The sequence below is a fragment of the Crocodylus siamensis genome, chromosome 6, assembly GCF_052110815.1.
Source record: "Crocodylus siamensis isolate JL-2025a chromosome 6, ASM5211081v1, whole genome shotgun sequence".
NCBI classification, from domain to species: Eukaryota; Metazoa; Chordata; order Crocodylia; family Crocodylidae; genus Crocodylus; species Crocodylus siamensis.
Genome location: NC_143400.1, coordinates 77,459,786 through 77,478,983, shown reverse-complemented (window position 1 = coordinate 77,478,983; position 19,198 = coordinate 77,459,786). Strand labels below are relative to the sequence as shown.

Genomic DNA, 19,198 nt, shown 5'->3' with positions numbered 1-19,198 from the left:
ATGGAGCCACACAATTTGCCCTTCAGGCTATAGGTTTCCTGCAGTGGCACTGCCAGGCTGTGAGGGCCTATTTAGCTGCTTGAGACTAGCGGGGTCCAGGAGGGACCCATGGATGAGCTGAGTGGACTCAGGTTCTCTCTAAGGCCCGCAGGCAGCCTCCCTTACTTAACTTCAGTAACAACAAGGCTTGGCAGGTGAGCAGTTACGGGAGGGCCACATTAGAGACAGCCTGGCTGGAGTCACACAGCCACCAAGCGGCTTCACAGCTGCCCCTGGGGCTCAACTCCACCACACCTGATTTCAGATATGACCAGTGTATTCAACAGCTGCACGGTTTCTGAAGAATGATTTCTACTAGTCAAGGTAATGCAGAGTGGAAGAGTGCCAGCACCGGACTTAGCTTGCAGGTGGTTCAACATACTTACAGGCTTAGCAGTGCTACACTCACTAGCACCTCAACCGAATGAGACTTGGAGGTCTTGCTTGACCACAAGATGAATATGAGCTACCAATGCAATGTTGGGGCTGGCAAAGCAAATCAAACTCTGACGTGCATCCACCAGTGCATCTCAAGCAAAACCAAGGATGTCATCCTCCCATTTTACTTGGTCCTGGTGAGACCGCAGCTGGAGTAGTGCATCCAGTTTTGGGCCCCCTACTTCAGGAGGGATGTGGAAAAGCTTGAGAGAGTCCAGGAGAGCCACTCATATGATCCAAGGCCTGGAGGGCAGGCTGTATGCAGAGAGGCTGAGGGACTTGAGACTGCTGTTCACCAGAGCTCCCCAAGGGATGACAAGGTCTAACAGCCATAACCTCCAGGAAGGCTGATTTGGACTACACATAAAAAAAAATGCCCTTTATGGTGCGAATGTCCATGGTCTGGAACAGACTCCCCCCAGAGGTGGCAAGCACCTACTCTGGACTCTTTCAAAAAAACATGTGGATGTCTTTCTCGCTGGGGTCACTTGAGCCCAGCTGACGTCCTGGCTCAATGATCTCACAAGGTCCCTTCCAGCCCCTAATGTCTACGAAATCTATTAAACTTGACCAGCAGAAGTTTATGGTTGGCAGGATTCAAAGTTAAGTTGTGGAACAAACAAGGCTCTACCGACAGAAGGCAGGCTTTACTGGTAAAACTTTACAGTCGTGCAGACTCTGTACAAATAATAGAGAAGCTCCTAGACCTCTTAGGGAAGATTCAATGTCCTCAATACACTATTGCTAAATATCCTCTATGTTATTTTTAGGAACCCTTAACACATTCCCCTATTAGGTTGGTTTAGTCCAGGCTCTTTTTTGACAGAGAAAGATGGCAAATAATTATACTTACTAGATGATAAAGTGATCCAGGACACAATGAACACTGAGTGCTCATTTCTCTCCAAAAGTAAATGACCCATATTCTTTAATCGTAGATGTTTACCAAAAAAAAAAAAATCTACTCTCTTTCTAGATAAACAGGCACAAATTACCTGGAAACGATGTGTAAGTTTTTTGCTTCTCCTTGTTTTCCTGAATGACATTAATCATGATCTACAGAGCCTGTTTGATGCATCCTTTACAAGATGTCAGCCCATGATTACTATATTTTACGGTACAGTGTAACAAGACATTTAAAAAAACACAACAAAAGAAACCTTCATGTTATCTTTTTGAAGAGTCTAAACTGTGCTAATTTTTTCAAGTAGTGTTCCACTTCTTATTTATAGATCCAAGAAAATAGGATAAAAAGCTTGACTTAAGAAGAAATCTACTGCCCCCTGCTGCAATCAAACGAAACACAATTATTTTTTTGAGTTTTTATTTAAGAGAGGTTTCAGTTTTTATTTAAGAGAGGGGAAAATCTGAGGGGAAAATTTTATCTCTGTGCGTGGGTTTTTCCCCCATTATTACAGAATATACTCTGAAAGAGGAAACAGAATTGGACTTAACTCATTTTAGGTCCACTCTGTCTTACATGAAATATAAGGAAAGTTAGAAACAAGGATGGGAAAAATATGACAAACAAATGAGTCTATAAAAATCAGTTCAATACAAAATGAACTTATGAATACTCAAATGCCTTTAATCATAATCTCATTGTTAATTGCATAACATCAATACAAGACTGTGGTAAGCCTGCTTGCGTATTTTAGCATTTTAGCCATCTATTGCTTTATCTTGACATTTAAAAAAAAGTCACATGTTAATTTGTCTCTGAATGTCCACAGCCCATAATTCTTGGGTTTGGGACAATTGCAGTATCTCTGCATGCACTTTATCCTGGAAAAAAATCTCCATTTTAGCTTAGGAAGTTCCTTTTTAGATAAGTAAACTAAGTGCCCTGACCTACTTTGATGCACTCCAGCTGTACAACTGTACTACAGACACCATTTCTGCTTATAGTGAAGTAAATGAAAGACTAAAAGAAAGGAAACTACCTTCTTATAATAAAGTTCCAATATAATGACTTTGTAAATACCTACTTTCGTTTAGTATCACGTTCAGGAAGGTCTAGACACCCCAGAATGCTTACTATACTGTTCACTACAGACAATATTACAAGAATCTATCAGATGCAAAATGGTCAGCCTAATTAAGCACATACTTCTGTTTGTATTGCTTTCTGTCTGGTGACAATAAGTATTTCAGCAAGAAATTAAAACAAGTCTAAATATATTTTAAATTTCTACTTCTTAAATGGGAAAGCATGTATATGGGTTGGGCATACACTCTGGACATGCTGCTTTTCATATTAAAGCAGACTCTAATTTTCCAGTTAATTACTTTGGCAAAAGGATAAGTTGCAAATTTTCATAAATAAAATGTACCTATTCAGCTACACTGCTGCTTTTCATGGTATTCCTCTATCCTCATAAGAACTACCATATATTGTGTCAGACCATCTAGCCCAACCTAGAGTCTCACACAGTGACGGTAGATGCAAAGTGGGGAGAGTAAAGGCTTGTTCAAAATTTTCCATACCCTGCTTTTCTTCCACTACAGCTTCCAGCATTCAGTCTCTTAGGGTGCAGCCTCTAAATAAAAACTTCTTATCTTCCATGTTCACTACCTACTAATAGACCTTTCCCTCCTTGAATTTGTCCAATCCTCTTTTGAACTAGGTTAAACTATCAGCCTCCATGTCATCTTGCACCAATGAGCTCCACATGCTAAGTGAAAAAGAACTTCCTTGTATTAATTTTAAATCTACTATCTAATAGTATTACATCATTTAATACTTTATAAAACTCTTCACGTCTCCTCTCAAATATCTCTTTTCTAAGCTGAAACATCCTAGCCTGTTTAGTCTCTAGTTGTCTGCTATACAGAAAAGTTTCTGGTAAACTATCTTGCTTTTGCATCTGCCTGGGAGCTACTGTTGAAGGATGCTGTTAGACATCATTGCACAGGAGACTCAGGATGTTAAATTTCACTCTGAGAGCTGAAAATACTAGATTTATCCTAGCCACCTCCACTGCAAAGCTTAAAAACAAATATAAAATAATATAGATGTAATAAATTAGATTAAGCAGGGGTGACCAGCTGACAGCATTAAAAATCCTGACCACTTTACTCAAAACTGTTGGAAGTCAATGAAGTTTTGACTGAGCAAAAGCAAAATTCAGAAGAAAGAAGCAGGACAAACGGAGGAAGTCATGGTGAAACGGCAGCTACCAAAACCATTTCTCTGCTATTTAATTAGACAACAGATGCACTTGCACAAGGGCCTCACAAGATATGACTGCAGGAATCCTTAAATGAGATGTCATTTGCAATTTAATCCCATATCACACCTAGCAGGACCCCTACTGGGTGGTATGAAAATCCTCCCTTCTACAAGTAGGAAGAGATGAGTAGGGGGGACAAATAGGATGATTCAGGGATGGGTGACAAAGTAAATTTCAATCTATATTATCACAGGATACCAAGTAACATGCAAGTCCTAATATCGGTAATTTGCACCCAGCAGTGATACTTAGCAAGTAAAAGATATTAATTCCCAGCCAGCCAACCAACCAGTCAAGACAAAACCTAGGGGGAAGAGGAAACAACAGGTTTCCTGCTCTTGTTCTGCAGAAAGAGGAGTAACAGGAAGGAATATTTTCTAACAGGCTTCAACCTCAGGATAGGCTGCCACCACTGTCTTTCCCAGACTGCCTTCATGGAAACTTGAAAGGATGTCTATATGCTTCATGCCTGAGGTAATTTTATATAGAAAAAAATGTTATGCCAAGCTGGGGTAGAGCTAATTCTGGACACTGAAAGCACCTACAGAGAAAGAAAGAGCAGCTTAGGGGTAAGGCCCTCACACACAGTGATCATTATTAGACTACATGCTTATTAACATGCTGCAACACTGATAACATTAATAAAATCATTGATACACAAAAGTCCCTTTCAGTATATCATCTGGAAGAAGGCAGGGCAGTGTCAGCTTATTTACAAAGGTATACATTTCTGTAGACTACAGCCTACTTTGTCAGATTATCAATTTGTGCTAAGAAGAAATGTTTTTCAAACTTAAAAAATAACTGTATGTATCAAATAATGACTACGTCTCTCTCAAATACTACATAGTGTATTTTTACTTTTGAACAGTGCTAATCAGTTTAAGAAGTGATGTTACAGCATTTGTTAACAGACTTGCTCAACCTCATAAGCTCACTCTTTCTTGCAATGGTAACATCTGATTTAATCTTCTCTGCGTGGCCATTTCAATTCATAAGATACCTTCCCTTAAAAAAATTAGGATCAAAGTTTCTCTTACCCTTTTCTTTGCCCCCAACCCTCCCCAAGGCCACCTTGTGTTTTGGCTACTAGTCATCCATCCCAAGCTGCTGTGTTTTTTATTGATTGGCTGCACATATTTTCTAGGCATCTATCAAACTTTGGTATTAAATATTTTAATGCACATTTTCAAAAAGGGGGTCAGGGGACGGGGACTAGTATTTTCCCTTTCAAATCAAAGAACGTGCACATATTAAGCCCATGCCCTCCATGAGGACTGAGATTTCAAGACTTCCTGCACCCCCCTGCTCCCCCTACATACCCCCCCACCCCAGCTAAATAATGAATTAGGGCCACTAGCAGAAGCTGGATGTGTTCAATATTTTTTGGAAATATAAGGGTTAGAAACCTTTTAAAGGACTGACAAAGTTCTCATGCAATCACAAACAGTAAGCTTTGGAGGTTTAAGAAAAATGCCAGATCTCATGAGACGTGTTAGAATTAGTGACGCTGACCACCTCTGCATGCCTCCCTCATGCAAGATGCAGATCTTGAGCTTAAAACACATCCCCTAACATACCACTATGTTGCCAATGAATTACACTCACCAGCAGGCTCAGGAGGAATGTGTTTCCTGGGACTGGCAGCTGTGTGATCCTCTACCACTTTGGTTGAGAGGTAGGGAAAAAAGAGGCAGAAGTAGGCAACTAAACAAATGCTTGTTGCCTCTTTACTCCCTATCTGGTGTGAAATGAACATCACCTGTAAGTCATGAAGGTCATCAGTCCTGCAGCTGAGACTTTTTCTGCTGCCTTGTGTTTCCAGGGGACACCAGGGAATGTGCTTGCCTTAGGAGAAGCTGCTATGGCGCTATAGCTCTCCCTCTATAGAAGTTACCACAAGTCCTTCTCAAAGACAAAGTCATACATTTCCACTGTCAAAATAACCACCAAGTCCTAAAGGGCATTTCCCAAGCTTCTTCGGCTATCCATTGATATGAGCATGATGTCTGGTGGAAAGGGGATAATTGGTATGTTTTAAGGTGATTGAGAAGTCTAATCTGTGCTCTGCAAGTTTTTTACACAGATCTGACAGGTGGTGCCTTGGAGGGGTGAGGAGGCACGGCTGTTGGCCAGGATGTTGTGTGCCTGCCTTCCTCCTCTGCCGTTTCTTGGCTTCCTGAGCAAAAAGGTTCTCTTCAAAGTGGGCTGTAGCTTGATGTATGGTGCAGTGCTATTGAGACCAGCCAGTGCTTCCCCGCTTGTAAGGTTGATGCCACCCTGCTTAAGGTGTACTTTCTGAGCACCCTTGTAGTGCTTCCTCTGTCCTCCACAGGTCCTCTTACTATCCCTGAGTTGAGAGAAGACGGCTTGCTTCAGAAGATGAGTGTCAGCCACCTGTATGCAATGGCCAGCCCAGCAGAGTTGATATTTCATGATTTTTTGCCTCAATGCTGGTTTTGTTAGCTGCAGAAAGGATGCCGGCATTGGTCTTCTTATCTAATGCAAAGGATCTTTCTGAGGCAACACTGACAGAGCCAATCCTGGCACTTGAGATGGATTCAGTATGTCACCTGCACTTCACACCTGTAAAGGAGGGTGAGGATAACCACTGCATTGTAGACCAGGATCTTAGTTTCCATCTGCCCATCTCAGCTGGCAATGACACAACGAAGCACCTTGCTGAAGGCAAGCTAAGTGCCGCCTTTTTGTCCTACAGCTCCCTGTCAGGATCTTTGACTGGTAGCAAAAACTGTCACAGATGGGGCAGGATTCGCGCCCTTCATTTTTCCATCCAGCCAAGCTAACATCACTCCTTACGTGCCCTATTCCCCAATCTTCCTGCTATAAACCTTGAATCACATTTGACTTAATTACAAGAGAGCCAGAGGTAGTTACAGCCACAGCGAAGAGTCAGAAGTGCTGTTTCTAGGGATGGCAGAATCTGCCGTGGCCCGTCTCTTGGCCCGCCCACGTGCGCTGGCGGTGTGAGAGCAGGTGCTGCCCGGCCCAGGGCGCTGAGCGCTGCCCAGCACCTCCTCCCCTGCCCACCACGTGGCTGGTACCACCATTTGGGTCTCGCTCAGGGAGGGGGGCTCTGAGGGGAGTGCAGGAGCTGCATGTCCCTTCATCCACAGGCTGGGAAGAGTTGCTTTCTCCAACAGGGCTCCTCACACTTGGCCACCTGCCAGGCTGGGCCCTGGCGCTGCCCACCCTGCCTCAGGCCAGGACCCACAGAGCCCCCTGCCAGGCCTGGCACAGTGCATCCCCCCATGGGTGGCGCTTTGGCAGTGCAGCACGAGCGCTGTGCACCCCACCGTGGTGCCATCTTTTCCTTGCCCCTGAGCTGAGGGCTCTGCCCCACTCCCAGGCCATGACTCAGAGAGGAGACCAAAGCTGGTTCCTCCTTCCCAATTCCCACTTCCCTTTTTTCTTCAGCCTTACGGACTTGGAGCCTCTTTCTGTGCCAGGTCCCTATGGGCAGGGCACTGCAGGCAGAGGAGTCCCTGTTAAACTTCAACATGTCCCTCTGCCCCCACTGGAAGAGGTGCTGTCTGCTAGCACCTGGATCTCCACTTGGCTGAGACCCGTGGGCCTGAGGCTGCTGGACGCCTTCCCCCCGTGCCACTACTGAGTGCTCAGCCTGGGCAGTAACAGCACACTTTTCTTCAGGATACCCTGCCAGTGCCTCTGTCCCCACTGGAGTGCCCAGTTGGAAGGGGCAAATGGCTTCCTTACAGGCATCTCTTAGCCTCTGGGCTGCCCACATCCAGTTCCTGTGCAGTTTTGCAGAGGTTGGAGAGCTCTGGGGAGTGATTCAGCATTGGGTAAAGCCAAGTAGATGTTCACCATGTGGGAAGTAAGGATGTTTAAAGCACCCTTCTCCCTGTTGTATCCAACCCAGTGACACTTGGGTACAACATCACAGGTTGGGATGCTGCTATGATAATTGGTTGTGATGTAAATACCCTGACAGGTGCAGGAGGAGTTGGAGCCTTTGAGGTCCTCTCAGATAGAGACTAATAAATTAGGAATCAAACGAAGCCATGCAATGGAACTGCATTTGCTAAAATTCAGGCTTTCAAAAAAAAAGCAACCGCTACTGAATTCCCCTTACAAGGGATATATTTTAAAGAAATGAATCATTTGCTGCTCTCTCTATTTTCTTCAGTTCACAAGCCTATCCTGGGCCACTTACCTGCAGGAATGGTGTTGCCCATGCAATTCCAAACTGCTCAACAGTTGCAAATCCTTATATTCCCAGGCTGCTAGTTGAAGTCTAGTTCAGCTGTCACTTTTTTGTTGTCTTCTTGTACTAAGAATTGAACAAACCACAGAGAGCAGCTGTCCCTGCAAGTCATTTCCAACAAATTAGTAGGACAGTAGGGGGAAATTTATTTTGCTGTATTTCCTAAGTAGACAAACAAGGTCCAATTTTGATCTTGCAGCATTGTTATAAGTTATAACTCCATGTACTTTTTTTTTGTTTAATTCTAATTTAGGTAGTCTTCTGGCAAACTCGGAATATCTACTATTGGAGACGGATGTAGCTCGCATAAGTCACAAAATCAGGATCTGAACTTCCCCCAGGTCTGATGCAGATCACAGGTTCAGTTGCACTTCAATACTACTCTGTAATGCAAGGCTTTCAAAAAAGCAGAAATTCTGCTACAGGAATAAATTAATTCTTTTGTAAAAATCAGATGCTGCTTAGTGAGCGATATAAGATGGTACTCTGGTGCCATAAAGCAACAGCTGAGGCTAAACATATTGGATATTACGGTGGTGAACCTTCAGAACAGAAAACTGTAAGGTTATCTTTCAATCCACAGCACTACCCAAGGCTAGAGAGCATCCATCTGTTCAGTCACAGCTTGCACAGTAGGCAAGTTTTGCTCTTTAACAAAACAACAGTATTTCTAAAGACCTGGCTTGCTGTTTTGCGGGGAATTTTGTTTCTTTGTGCTGTTTTAATCAGACAGTTTCCCTCCCTCCCATCCTTCAGTAAATTCCTTTATACTATTTGTAAAGAAATGATAAACACATTTTTCCCTCACGTCTTACAGCATAGCCCCCCTAAAAAATGTTGTACAGTATACTGCACAAGGACCCAAGTTGTGGGCAATACTATCAAAAGTTACCATGTAACATTCCACTTGCTCTCATGCTAAACCTGAACTTCTTTTCACTATATCCCTTCCTATATTTTATCCTGATGACAAGTCAAAATTAAGGGCCTGGGAGCTCTCTGACCATACAGATTATAGTGACTGCTACAGAATAGAGGCTTCTGTTCCATAGACAACTATTGATCCTTTGGATCATAGTGTACACCTAAGAGGTCTAGTCAGATGCCTGATGAATCTGTTTGTGGCTGACAAGCCCAATGTGAGAGCAACACAGATTGTTACAAGTTACACAGTTCCATATGTTGTCTGAGCTGGAGTCCAAGCTTACAGCCTGCTGCTTTCTTCTTTCTCACTTTGCTTCCATCCTCTGGATGAAAGCCACTTCATGCTACAAAATAACCACTTACTAGACATTTAAGACACAGGATGCATCCACACATAGTATTAATGTGACACAATGAACTCTGGCACAGTTCATGCTGGAGTTTACTGCTCCTGGCTGCTGCGTGTGCACATGCACCTGAGACCACAGCACTGCCAGCCTGGAGCTGCTCCCCCGCCAGTTCAACATGTTGCAGAAGGGCTGGCTGGGACGCAAGGGTAATGCAGTCCAGGGGCAAGCCAGCAGGCAGCCCCTGCACTGTAGCACCCTCATGCACCAGCCAGGCCCAATCACCATCTACATATGTCGTGGTGGAGCAAATAACTCCACCATAGGATAGTACTTGTGTCAGACAGTACTATCCTATGGCACAGTTACTTAGTTTACTTGGGCCTTATAGGGGCAAATGTGTAGACAGTAATACTTTACTGTGGACCTAATTAGTCAATTCCGCAGTAAAGCATCTTGTGCAGATGCACCCAGAATGACTGCAGTCTATAAAGATGATTGATGCTGATTCCATTAAGTATGAATCTTGACCACTGCCTCTGCTTGCACCTGCGATGTTTCTGTCCAGGCAGGACCTCTCACCATCGAGGCTTCCACCCAGGTCTGGGTTTGGCGCCGTGGGGGCTGCAGCTTGCAGGTTCCTTCCAGTGACAGCCAGGTCACGAAGTGCCTGTGGTGTGAGTGGTGCCTCCTGGTGATGTCTCTTAGGGAACATGCAAGAGAACTACATGAGGATGGGGCAAGACTCCAAAGCATCCTCCACCATGAGGCATTCATCAATTTGATGCTGGGGGAGACCTCCAGGACTGCAAAGGAAGAAATGCCAGATGCAGTGCTAGAGAAGAGAGAGGACATGGACATGCAAGAGGGTGGAAGCTGGAGGCTTGGGACTTCTGACAGCAAGCAGAGATTTCACTTCCACCTGCAGGGGGGTCTGGAGAACAGATACGCAGCTCTAGCAGCAAAGAGGGAGGAGCATGTTTCATTGGTGGAGCAAGACAGGCCAAGCCTCACCAAGATGGGAAGGATAGAGACAACCACCACCAAGAAGTGATGGGTGGCGGTGGTTGGAGACTCCCTTCTGCAGGGGACAGAGGGAGCCATCTGCCAGCATGATCTGTTGTCTGAGGAGGGCTGCTGTTTGCCTGGAGCCCAGATCTGAGATGTCATGGAGGCACTACCAAGGCTCATCTGGTCCTCTGACTATACCCCATGCTGCTCATCCATGTGGGCACCAATGATACTGCCAGGGGAGACCCTGACCATATCAAAAGTGACTGCAGGGCTCTGGGTGCAAGGGTGAGGAAATCTGGAGCTCAGGTTGTTCTTGTTGATCCTTCCAATCAAGGGAAAAGGCCTGGGCAGGAGCAAGTGCATCCTGCAGATCAAAACCTGGCTGTGCTGGTGGTGTTTCCAGCAGAGCTCTGGCTTCCTCAACTGTGGGATGTTCTTCCAAGAAGGATTGCTGGGAAGAGATGGGATCCACCTGATGAAAAGAGGGAAGAGCATCTTCGCAGATATGCTTGGTAACCTAGTGAGGAGGGCTTTAAACTAGGTTCACTGGGGGATGGAGACCAAAGCCCTGAGGTAAGCAGGGAAGAGGGGGACCTGGAGAAAAAGCAAGCAGGAGGGGGCAACAGGGGAGGTGTTCTCATACACTGAGAAATCAGGACAATCAACTAGTAACCTCAGGTGCCTGTACACAAATGCATGGAGCCTGGGAAACAAGCAGGAAGAATGGGAAGTAATTGCACAATCATGGAAAAATGACATGATTCAAATAAAAGAGACTTGGTGGGAGAGCTCACATGACTGGAGCACTGTCATGGATACGTAAACTGTTCAGGAAGGACAGGCAGAGGAGAAGAGGAGGAGGAGTTGTACTTTATGTAAAAGAGCTGTATGATTGCCCAGAGCTCCAGTATGAAGCTGGAGATAGGCCTGTTGAGAGTCTCTGGGTCAGGGTCAGAGGGGACAGCAACAAGGGTGATATCATGATGAGTGTCTGCCATAGACCACCAGAGCAGGAGGAAGTGGTGGATGAGGCTTTCTTCAAGCAGCCAGTGGAAGTTTCCTGATCACAAGCCCTGTTTCTCATGGGGGACTTGAATCAACTTGACATCTGCTGGTAGGGCAATACAGCAGTGCACAGGCAATACAGGAAGTTTTTTGAGAGTGTTGGGGAAAACTTCTTGGTGCAAGTGCTGGAGTGGCCAACTAGGTGCTGTGCTCTTCTTGACCTGCTGCTCACAAACAAGGAAGCATTGGTGGAGAATGTAGTAGTGGATGCCAGCTTGGGCAGCAGTGATGACAAGACGATTTGAGCTCAGGATCCTGAGAAAAGGCAGGCTAGAGAGCAGCAGAATAAGGACCCTGGACTTCAGAAAAACAGATTTCAACTCACTCAGGGAACTCATAGGCAGGATCCCTGGGAAGCCAGACTGAGGGGCAGAGGAGTCCAGGAGATCTGGGTGTACTTTAAAGAAGCCTTATTGAGAGTGCAGGGACAAACCATCTGAATATACAGGAAGACTAGCAAGTATGACAGAAGACTGGCATGGTTTAGCAGGGAACGCTTTAGTAAACTAAATCACAAAAAGGAAGCTTATAAGAGGCAGAAACTTGGACAAATAACTAGGGAAGAATATAACAGCATTGTTTGGGCATGCAGGGATGAAGTCAGGAAGGCCAAAGCACAATTGGTGTTGCAGCTACCAAAAGATGTGAAGGGTAATGAAGGATTTCTACAAGTATGTTGGTAGCAAGAGGAGGATCAGGGAAAGCGTGGGTCCCTTACTGAATGGTGGAGTCAACCTTGTGATGGAGGATGCAGAAAAGGCTGACATGCTCAATGCCTTTTTTGCCTCTGTCTTCACAGGCAAGATCAGCTTCCAGACAACTGCACTGGGGAGCATAGTTTGGGGTGGAGGTGAGCAGCCAACAGCAGTGAAAGGTTAGGGACTACCTAGAAAAGCTGGACATATACGAATCCATGGGGCTGGATGGGATGCACCTCAAGGTGTTGAGGGAGTTGGCTGATGTGATTGCAGAGCCATTGGCCACCATCTATGAAAACTCATAGGGATTCGGAAAGGTCCCATACGATTGGAAAGGGGCAAACATAGTGGCCATATTTAAGAAAGGGAAAAAAGAGGATCCAGGGAGCTACAGACCAGTCAGCCTCACAGTCCCTGGAAAAATCATGAAACACATCTTCAAGGAATCCATTTCTAAGCACTTGGAGGAGAAAAAGGTGATTGGGATCAGTCACCACGGATGGACTCACCAGGGACAACTCATGCCTAATCTACCCGACTGCCTTCTATGATGAGATGACTGGCTCTGTGGATGTGGGGTGACCAGTGGATGTGATGTACCTTGATTTTAGCAAGGCTTTTTATATGGTCTCCCACAATATTCTTGCAGGCAAGCTAAGGAAGTATGGGCTAGATGAATGGACCAAAAGGTGGATAGAAAACTGGCTGGAGCATTGGGATCAGAGAGTAGTAATCAATGGCTTGATGTCTAGTTGGCAGCCAGTAGCAAGTGGAGTGCCCCAGGGGTCAGTCCCGGGGCTGGTTCTGTTCAATGTCTTCATCAATTACCTGGAAGATGGCATAGAGTACACCCTCAGAAAGTTTGCAGATGACACCAAGCTGGAGGGAGTAGTAGATATACTGGCGGGTAGGGCTAGGATTCAGAGCGACCTCGACAAATTGGAAGATTGGGTCCAAAGGAATCTCATGAGTTCAACAAGGACAAGTGCAAAGTCCTGCACTTAGAACAATCCCATAGACCAGTACAAGCTGGGGGCTGACTGGCTGGGCAGCAGCTCTGCAGAAAAGGACCTGGGGGTTATGGTGGACAATGAGCTGAATATGAGCCAGCAGTGTGTCTTTGTTGCCAAGAAGGTTAATGACATACTGGGCTGCATTGGTAGGTGCGTTGCCAGTAAATCAGGGAAAGTGATTATTCCCCTCAATTCAGCACTGGTGAGGCCACATCTGGAGTCCTGTGTTCAGTTTTGGGCCTCCCACTACAGAAAGGATGTGGACAAATTGGAGAGAGCCCAGCAAAGGGCAACAAAAATGGTGAGAGGTCTGGGGGACATGATTTATGAGGAAAGATGGAGGGAACTGAGCTTATTTAGTCTAGAGAAGAGAAGAGAAGACTGAGAGGGGACCTAATAGTAGCCTTCAGCTACCTGAAGTGGGTTTCGAAAGAGGATGGAGCTAGACTGTTCTCAGTGATGGCAGATGACAGAACAAGGAAACATGGTCTTAAGTTGCAGCAAGGGAAGTTTAGGTTAGATATTAGGAATTATACTAGCAGGGTAGTATAACAGTGGGACAGGTTCCTCAGAGAGGTGGTAGAAGCTCCAACCTTGGAGGTTTTCAAAACTGGGCTGGACAAAGCTTTGGCTGGGATGATCTAGTTGGGGATGGTCCTGCATTGAGGACTAGATGACCTCTTGAGGTCCCTTCCAACTCTAACTTTCTATGATTCTGTTACCTAATTCTATAGACTTCTTTGACAAAGCTCTCATTGACATTAAAGGAAAGTGGACTGAGCCCCCAAACTCACAGAAAGGTGCCAAGTGTTTCCTTGAGTGAGCTGAGCATCCATTGACAATTTTGAAAACTGAGCATAAAAAATTAGGCCCCAAACTAGCAGACTGCAAAACTGAGCCTACTGTCTTTTATACTAGCAAAACTTAAAGGTTCTTTTCCCCCATGATTTAACAAGCAAAATCTCAAACAGTAATGCCAGGCTTGTTTTATGCTATCAGTTATATTCTATAGCACCTTTTGTCAAAAATATTTTTATTAAAGTTTATTTTACAAGATACCAAACCTCAGAAACCTGCAATATGGGAAAACTTTCCTCGTTCCCCACTTTTAGATATGTCCTGGTGCAGCTGACCCTCTTCGCTAGTTGAAACAGACTCTGCCTTTTGCCCCACATGTTGGGTCCCTGCCACTCCCGGAAGTGGCCAGGGCCCAATCCAGTGTGGCAATGCTCAGGGCACCCCTCTTCACATGGAAGAACCTCTCATTTCCCTGCTAGCAGAGGAGTTCTTAAGGAATCCAAAGGTGCTTCTTTGCTGGTGGAAGACCCAAGGTTTCCCCATCTGTACAGGTGGGTAACCAGGGAATCCCAGGCAGGTGCTTCCAGGGCTGCAGAACGAGAATTCCTCAAGGCATGCAGGAAAAGGCCCCTGAAGTCTCAGAAGTACGTGTCCAGGGAAGCTGGAGAGTCTGGGCTGCCCACACTCTCCTGCCATAAAGCAAACAGATGTCTGCCACAAAATAATGGCACAAATTCATACCACCTATGTTGTAGACACAAATTTTGGGCAGTTACAGTACAACAAGAGGCTTGGATGTCTGTTTGCTTGGACTTCGTGCTGCCATAAAAAATTTTATGGCAGCACAAAGGTGATGTCTGCTTACACCCTCAGTTACTTGACTATAGTCAAAAGAAGTCTGTGGCAAGAGTTGGGAACAGATCCAAATCCCCTGAGGTCTACAGCCTGTTTTGACTTCCCTTCTTAACACTACAGAGACAATACAACCATGGAAGAGTGACTGGGAACTTGTTCTGGCTTGTGCAATATCAGACATGTTAATTGACACCCTGCTACAAAAGTATTTTTAATTGCTGTTCATGTATCCCAGAAAGAACAGGTAGATTTTCAGATCCTAAACTGAGTTTACAGTCTGAAAATAAAAATAGTTGGATTCCCCACTTTCCTCCACCCCATCTTAGAAAATTAAACATGAAGACGATAAATATGGACCCCAGTGTGCACACAAGTCCTTTTTTCAGTAATTAAAAAAAATGTCTTAGTCTAAACAGTCTGCTGCTTTGAAAGGGCAACGTGTTACAACTTGGACAGTTCTTGCTGCTAACAACTGCATAAACACAAAATTCTATGTTCCTTCTTTAGCAAAATTACCAATTTTACAGCCAGATTATACTAATAGATACCAAACCACAAATACCTTCTCTCTAAATAGTTACCATTGCATGTTTAAAAAAAATGTAAGAACCTGTTTAAAAATCTCCTGAAAGAAAAATCTAATGCAGCCCAGTTCCTCAAGCAGCTGCTACCACTGATTAGTTCCATTGGCTTCCTTTGCTTTCAGGCACACTGCATGAGTAGATGCTACTATTGATAGTAACCACTCTTCTCTTTTGAAAGACTAGGACAAAGTTATCTTTATTACAATAGTTTTTCCAATAACAAAATGCAGTGGCTTCTGGAAAGAACACTGGAGGTCCTTTACCAAATATTAATGCTGAAAGGTAATTAAGAGTACAGACTGTATGTTATTTAAATGAAAGAAATGGTAATCCAAACTGCTAGCATATGTGGGTACTTACATTGTTTTAAGGGTAGCACCAACTTTAAAAAGAACAGCGAGAGGTAATGAAAGGAGCACCGAGGAAGATCAGAGTCAGTCAAAAAGAAATATTACCACTAGAAATAGTTTAGTGGCCATTCAACTCCACTAATAATTCTGAACAACTCGGAAAATCATACTGTTTACAAACTGTTAGAATCTCCCTGTCTCCCCTGCCATTCTTCTTTTACTTAGAATATTGATGCAAAACAGTAATCTTTATTAGAAGTCATCTATGCCTTCCTTTTACGCTCTACCTAAAAGAAGTGCTTTCGCTTGCAACATCACAGTTTGTTGCTGGTGAAAATATCTTATAAAAATCTCAGAAAATTACGATTTCAGGCACAAGTGCACCTTATCAATGGCCACATCATAAAGTGTGCATGCAGTCTCCAAGATGTATTGCACAATTGGATATACATATAACAAATTTCCTTTTTGTGACATAATTTCCTCAGCGATCAATGCTGTCACAATCAAAAAAGAGAACTGCACATAAAGAAGAAGTAGGAAGAGCAGATGACTCTGAAGCAAAGATAACTATGATTTAGGCTGCAGCACTGTCTCTAAAGATAGTTCTGTTATGGTTTGACTCCGTCTAACTAGCTAGATAACTATATTAGAAACTAGTTCAGCTAAAAGTGTTGTAAAAGGAGACAGTTTATGGGCCAGCACAGCTTGAACTGAAATGGTCTGTATAGTACCTCCCTTATGACGACTAGTAGGACATGTATAGCATTGTTCTGACTTTTCAGAGCTGCCAGGTACCTGCAGGAGCCACTACTGCTATTCCTGAATAAGCCAGGTCTCCGTACAGCTAGCTCAAGCAGGGCAGGAGCAGCTCTGGATATCCCCCCACCTCTGGATCAGCCTGAGACAACTTAGACAGTGGTAGGAGAGTGGGGACTGGAAGGAGAATTGCACTGAGCAAGGAAGGGGGTGCTGAGATCAAGAGCCAGGGCAATATTCTTACCTTATTTGGGGACTTTAAAAGAAATCCCTGGCTTTGGCTTCCACAGCATTGGCTGCCTACCCCACTGGTGAATGGGGACTGTGGGAATGGGAATGCAGCCACCCCAAAAGTGCTGCACCCCCTTTTACAAAATCCTGGATTTGCCCATGCCTGCATCTTCTGTTAGCACCTATGATGCTCATATGCTCAGCACATAAAACTACCAAGCCATTGAGCTATACAAACTTCAGCTAGTGAACCAATACATTTGTTGCATTTACAGCCTTCAACTGTCTGGGGTTAGCACTTATGCTGTCTTACTCTAGGCCAGTGGTTTTCAACTTTTTTCATTTGTGGACTCCTAAACATTTCAAATGGAGGTGCAGACCCCTTTGAATTGTAAGTGTGGGTATTCACATACTTTTGATTAATCATAGCCATCTTTTGTGGACCCCTTAGATATAGTCTGCAGACTAGGGTGGCCATCATAGACAGCAGTCTGGTTGTCCTCTGTCCTCTATTGATACAAAACTGGACGCCTTTATGTCCTCTATTTTTCTTTTGAAGAGAAAACGGATGCCTCAAACAGAAAAATAGAGGACATAAAGGTGTCAGGTTTTGTATCAATAGAGGATGGAGTAGCAGAAAAATGGAATGTCCTCTGTGATGGCCATCCTACTGCAGACCCCCAGGGGTCCACAGACCACAGGTTGAAAACTATTGCTCTAGGCCAATGGGACACTTGGCATAAGAAGGATTTGCAAGCTCAGGCACTTCCATAACTAACAGTCAATACAACTCTCCCCTGCACCTCAGATCAGTAAATCAAGATTATCCAGGTTAACTTAAAAAAAAAGGCACAGCAGGATGGTTAAGTGAATTGCCCATGGCCATGCAGGTGAATCAGTGGCAGGGCTGGGATTAGACCTCCTGAACTAATAGTTTCCATGCCCAATATGTTGTCACAAAAGCTCTGATGGTTCAGTGTTCAGAGGAGTATATCATGTTAGTTTATGAAAAGCTTATAAACCCACAGAGCAGGATCTTCATGTAAGTTTGATATTGCCATTGTTCACTGTGTTCAAACACAGTAACCTTTAGGCTTTGTGACCAATCAATATTATTCACCTCTACACCACCCATAGGCTAGGCATGGAACATTACACGCTCATAAAATACTGTTTGCTTATTATCACATTGATAAGGATTCTATAAAAAACACACAAGCTCTCATTCTCTTTTCATAGCACCAACTGTATTCTACTTTCTTCTCCTTTTTTGGTCTTCAGTTTCAGCTCATGGAGAACAAAAGACAAGCTTTCTGACAAACCTATCTTGGAAGATAGAAAAATAACATCATCTGAAGACGTACAGAATACTACACGGAGAATGGGCCTATTGAACACCAAACACTCCAGAGTAAAACAAGCTCAGATATTAATGCTGGGGCTTGATTCATCAGGGAAATCAACACTATTGTACAAGTTAAAATTGAATGATGCCTTCCTAACAATCCCAACAATTGGTTTTAATGTTGAGATGCTTGAAACTGGGAAAGATTTTGTTTTAACAGTCTGGGATATTGGAGGGCAACAGAAAATGAGGACACTTTGGTGCGATTACTTGGAGAATGCAGATGGCCTGGTGTATGTTGTAGACAGCACTGATAAACAACGCCTGGAAGAATCTAAGAGAGAATTCGAACTCATCTTAAAAAATGAATGTATAAAGAATGTGCCTGTGGTTTTGCTAGCAAACAAACAGGATCTTCCTGGAGCTTTGAATGCTGAAGAAATAACCAGGAAATTCCATGTCAAGCAGCACTGCAGTGACAGGAACTGGTATGTACAGCCCTGTTGTGCCATCACTGGTGAAGGCTTGGCAGAAGCACTCCAAAAAGTAGCAGGTTTTGCAAAACACTTCAGGAAGTCAAAAGAAGCTTTTACTCTTTTTAAGCAAGATGAAAAGCTGTGAGTGCTGATCATCTAAACCTGAGGAAAGTTAATACAAACGTTTGCTTGTTTTTTGCAGCGCTAACCCTGAAAACTTGATTCATTTTGTAGAGTATTATGGAGCATGTTTAAATAACCGTGCTGTATTTGCGTAATTCAGAGCTCATATTTGGCAGTGTTTTAACTAACAATATATTTGGGCTGTCTGTCAGATGTGTGTCTGTATTTAAACTAAGTAACAGTAAAGGGGTGCATTTTTATGCTCCTTAATTTAAGCAAGCAGAAATATAATCTTGTGTAGAATGCATAAAATGCTTAGTTTAAGTAGTTTTCATAAAATGTAAAGGAGCCAAGTTCAATGAATCATTGAACAAGCAAATTAAGGAGAAAAAATTCTTGTGGACGTGCTTTTAACATGATAATTATAAGGATATGCAAAGTAAATTTCATTAAAGAAGAATGAAGTAACTGACTACTACTTTGTAAAAATGATTAAATTACATAGAGATTTGAGAGTTATTTGTAGTAATATTCATGTATGTGTTCTCAGGATTTCCTTAATGTGGATACATTTTTGTTCTAATATTGTATGTCAATCCTGCACAGAGCTGAACCTTCAAAATTCTGGTCTTTTTTATTATTTTTTTAAAGAAACTC

At 43.8% G+C, this 19,198-nt stretch overlaps 1 protein-coding gene across 1 annotated transcript; it reads left to right on the top strand.

The window, feature by feature from the left end:
* Positions 1–17,503: 17,503 nt before the first annotated feature.
* Positions 17,504–18,922, top strand: ARL14 (ARF like GTPase 14). Its single transcript, XM_090051990.1, has one exon. It carries the CDS (start codon positions 17,979–17,981, stop codon positions 18,561–18,563), a length of 585 nt encoding a protein of 194 aa, XP_089908116.1. The 5' UTR covers positions 17,504–17,978; the 3' UTR covers positions 18,564–18,922.
* The last annotated feature ends 276 nt before the right edge of the window (positions 18,923–19,198 follow it).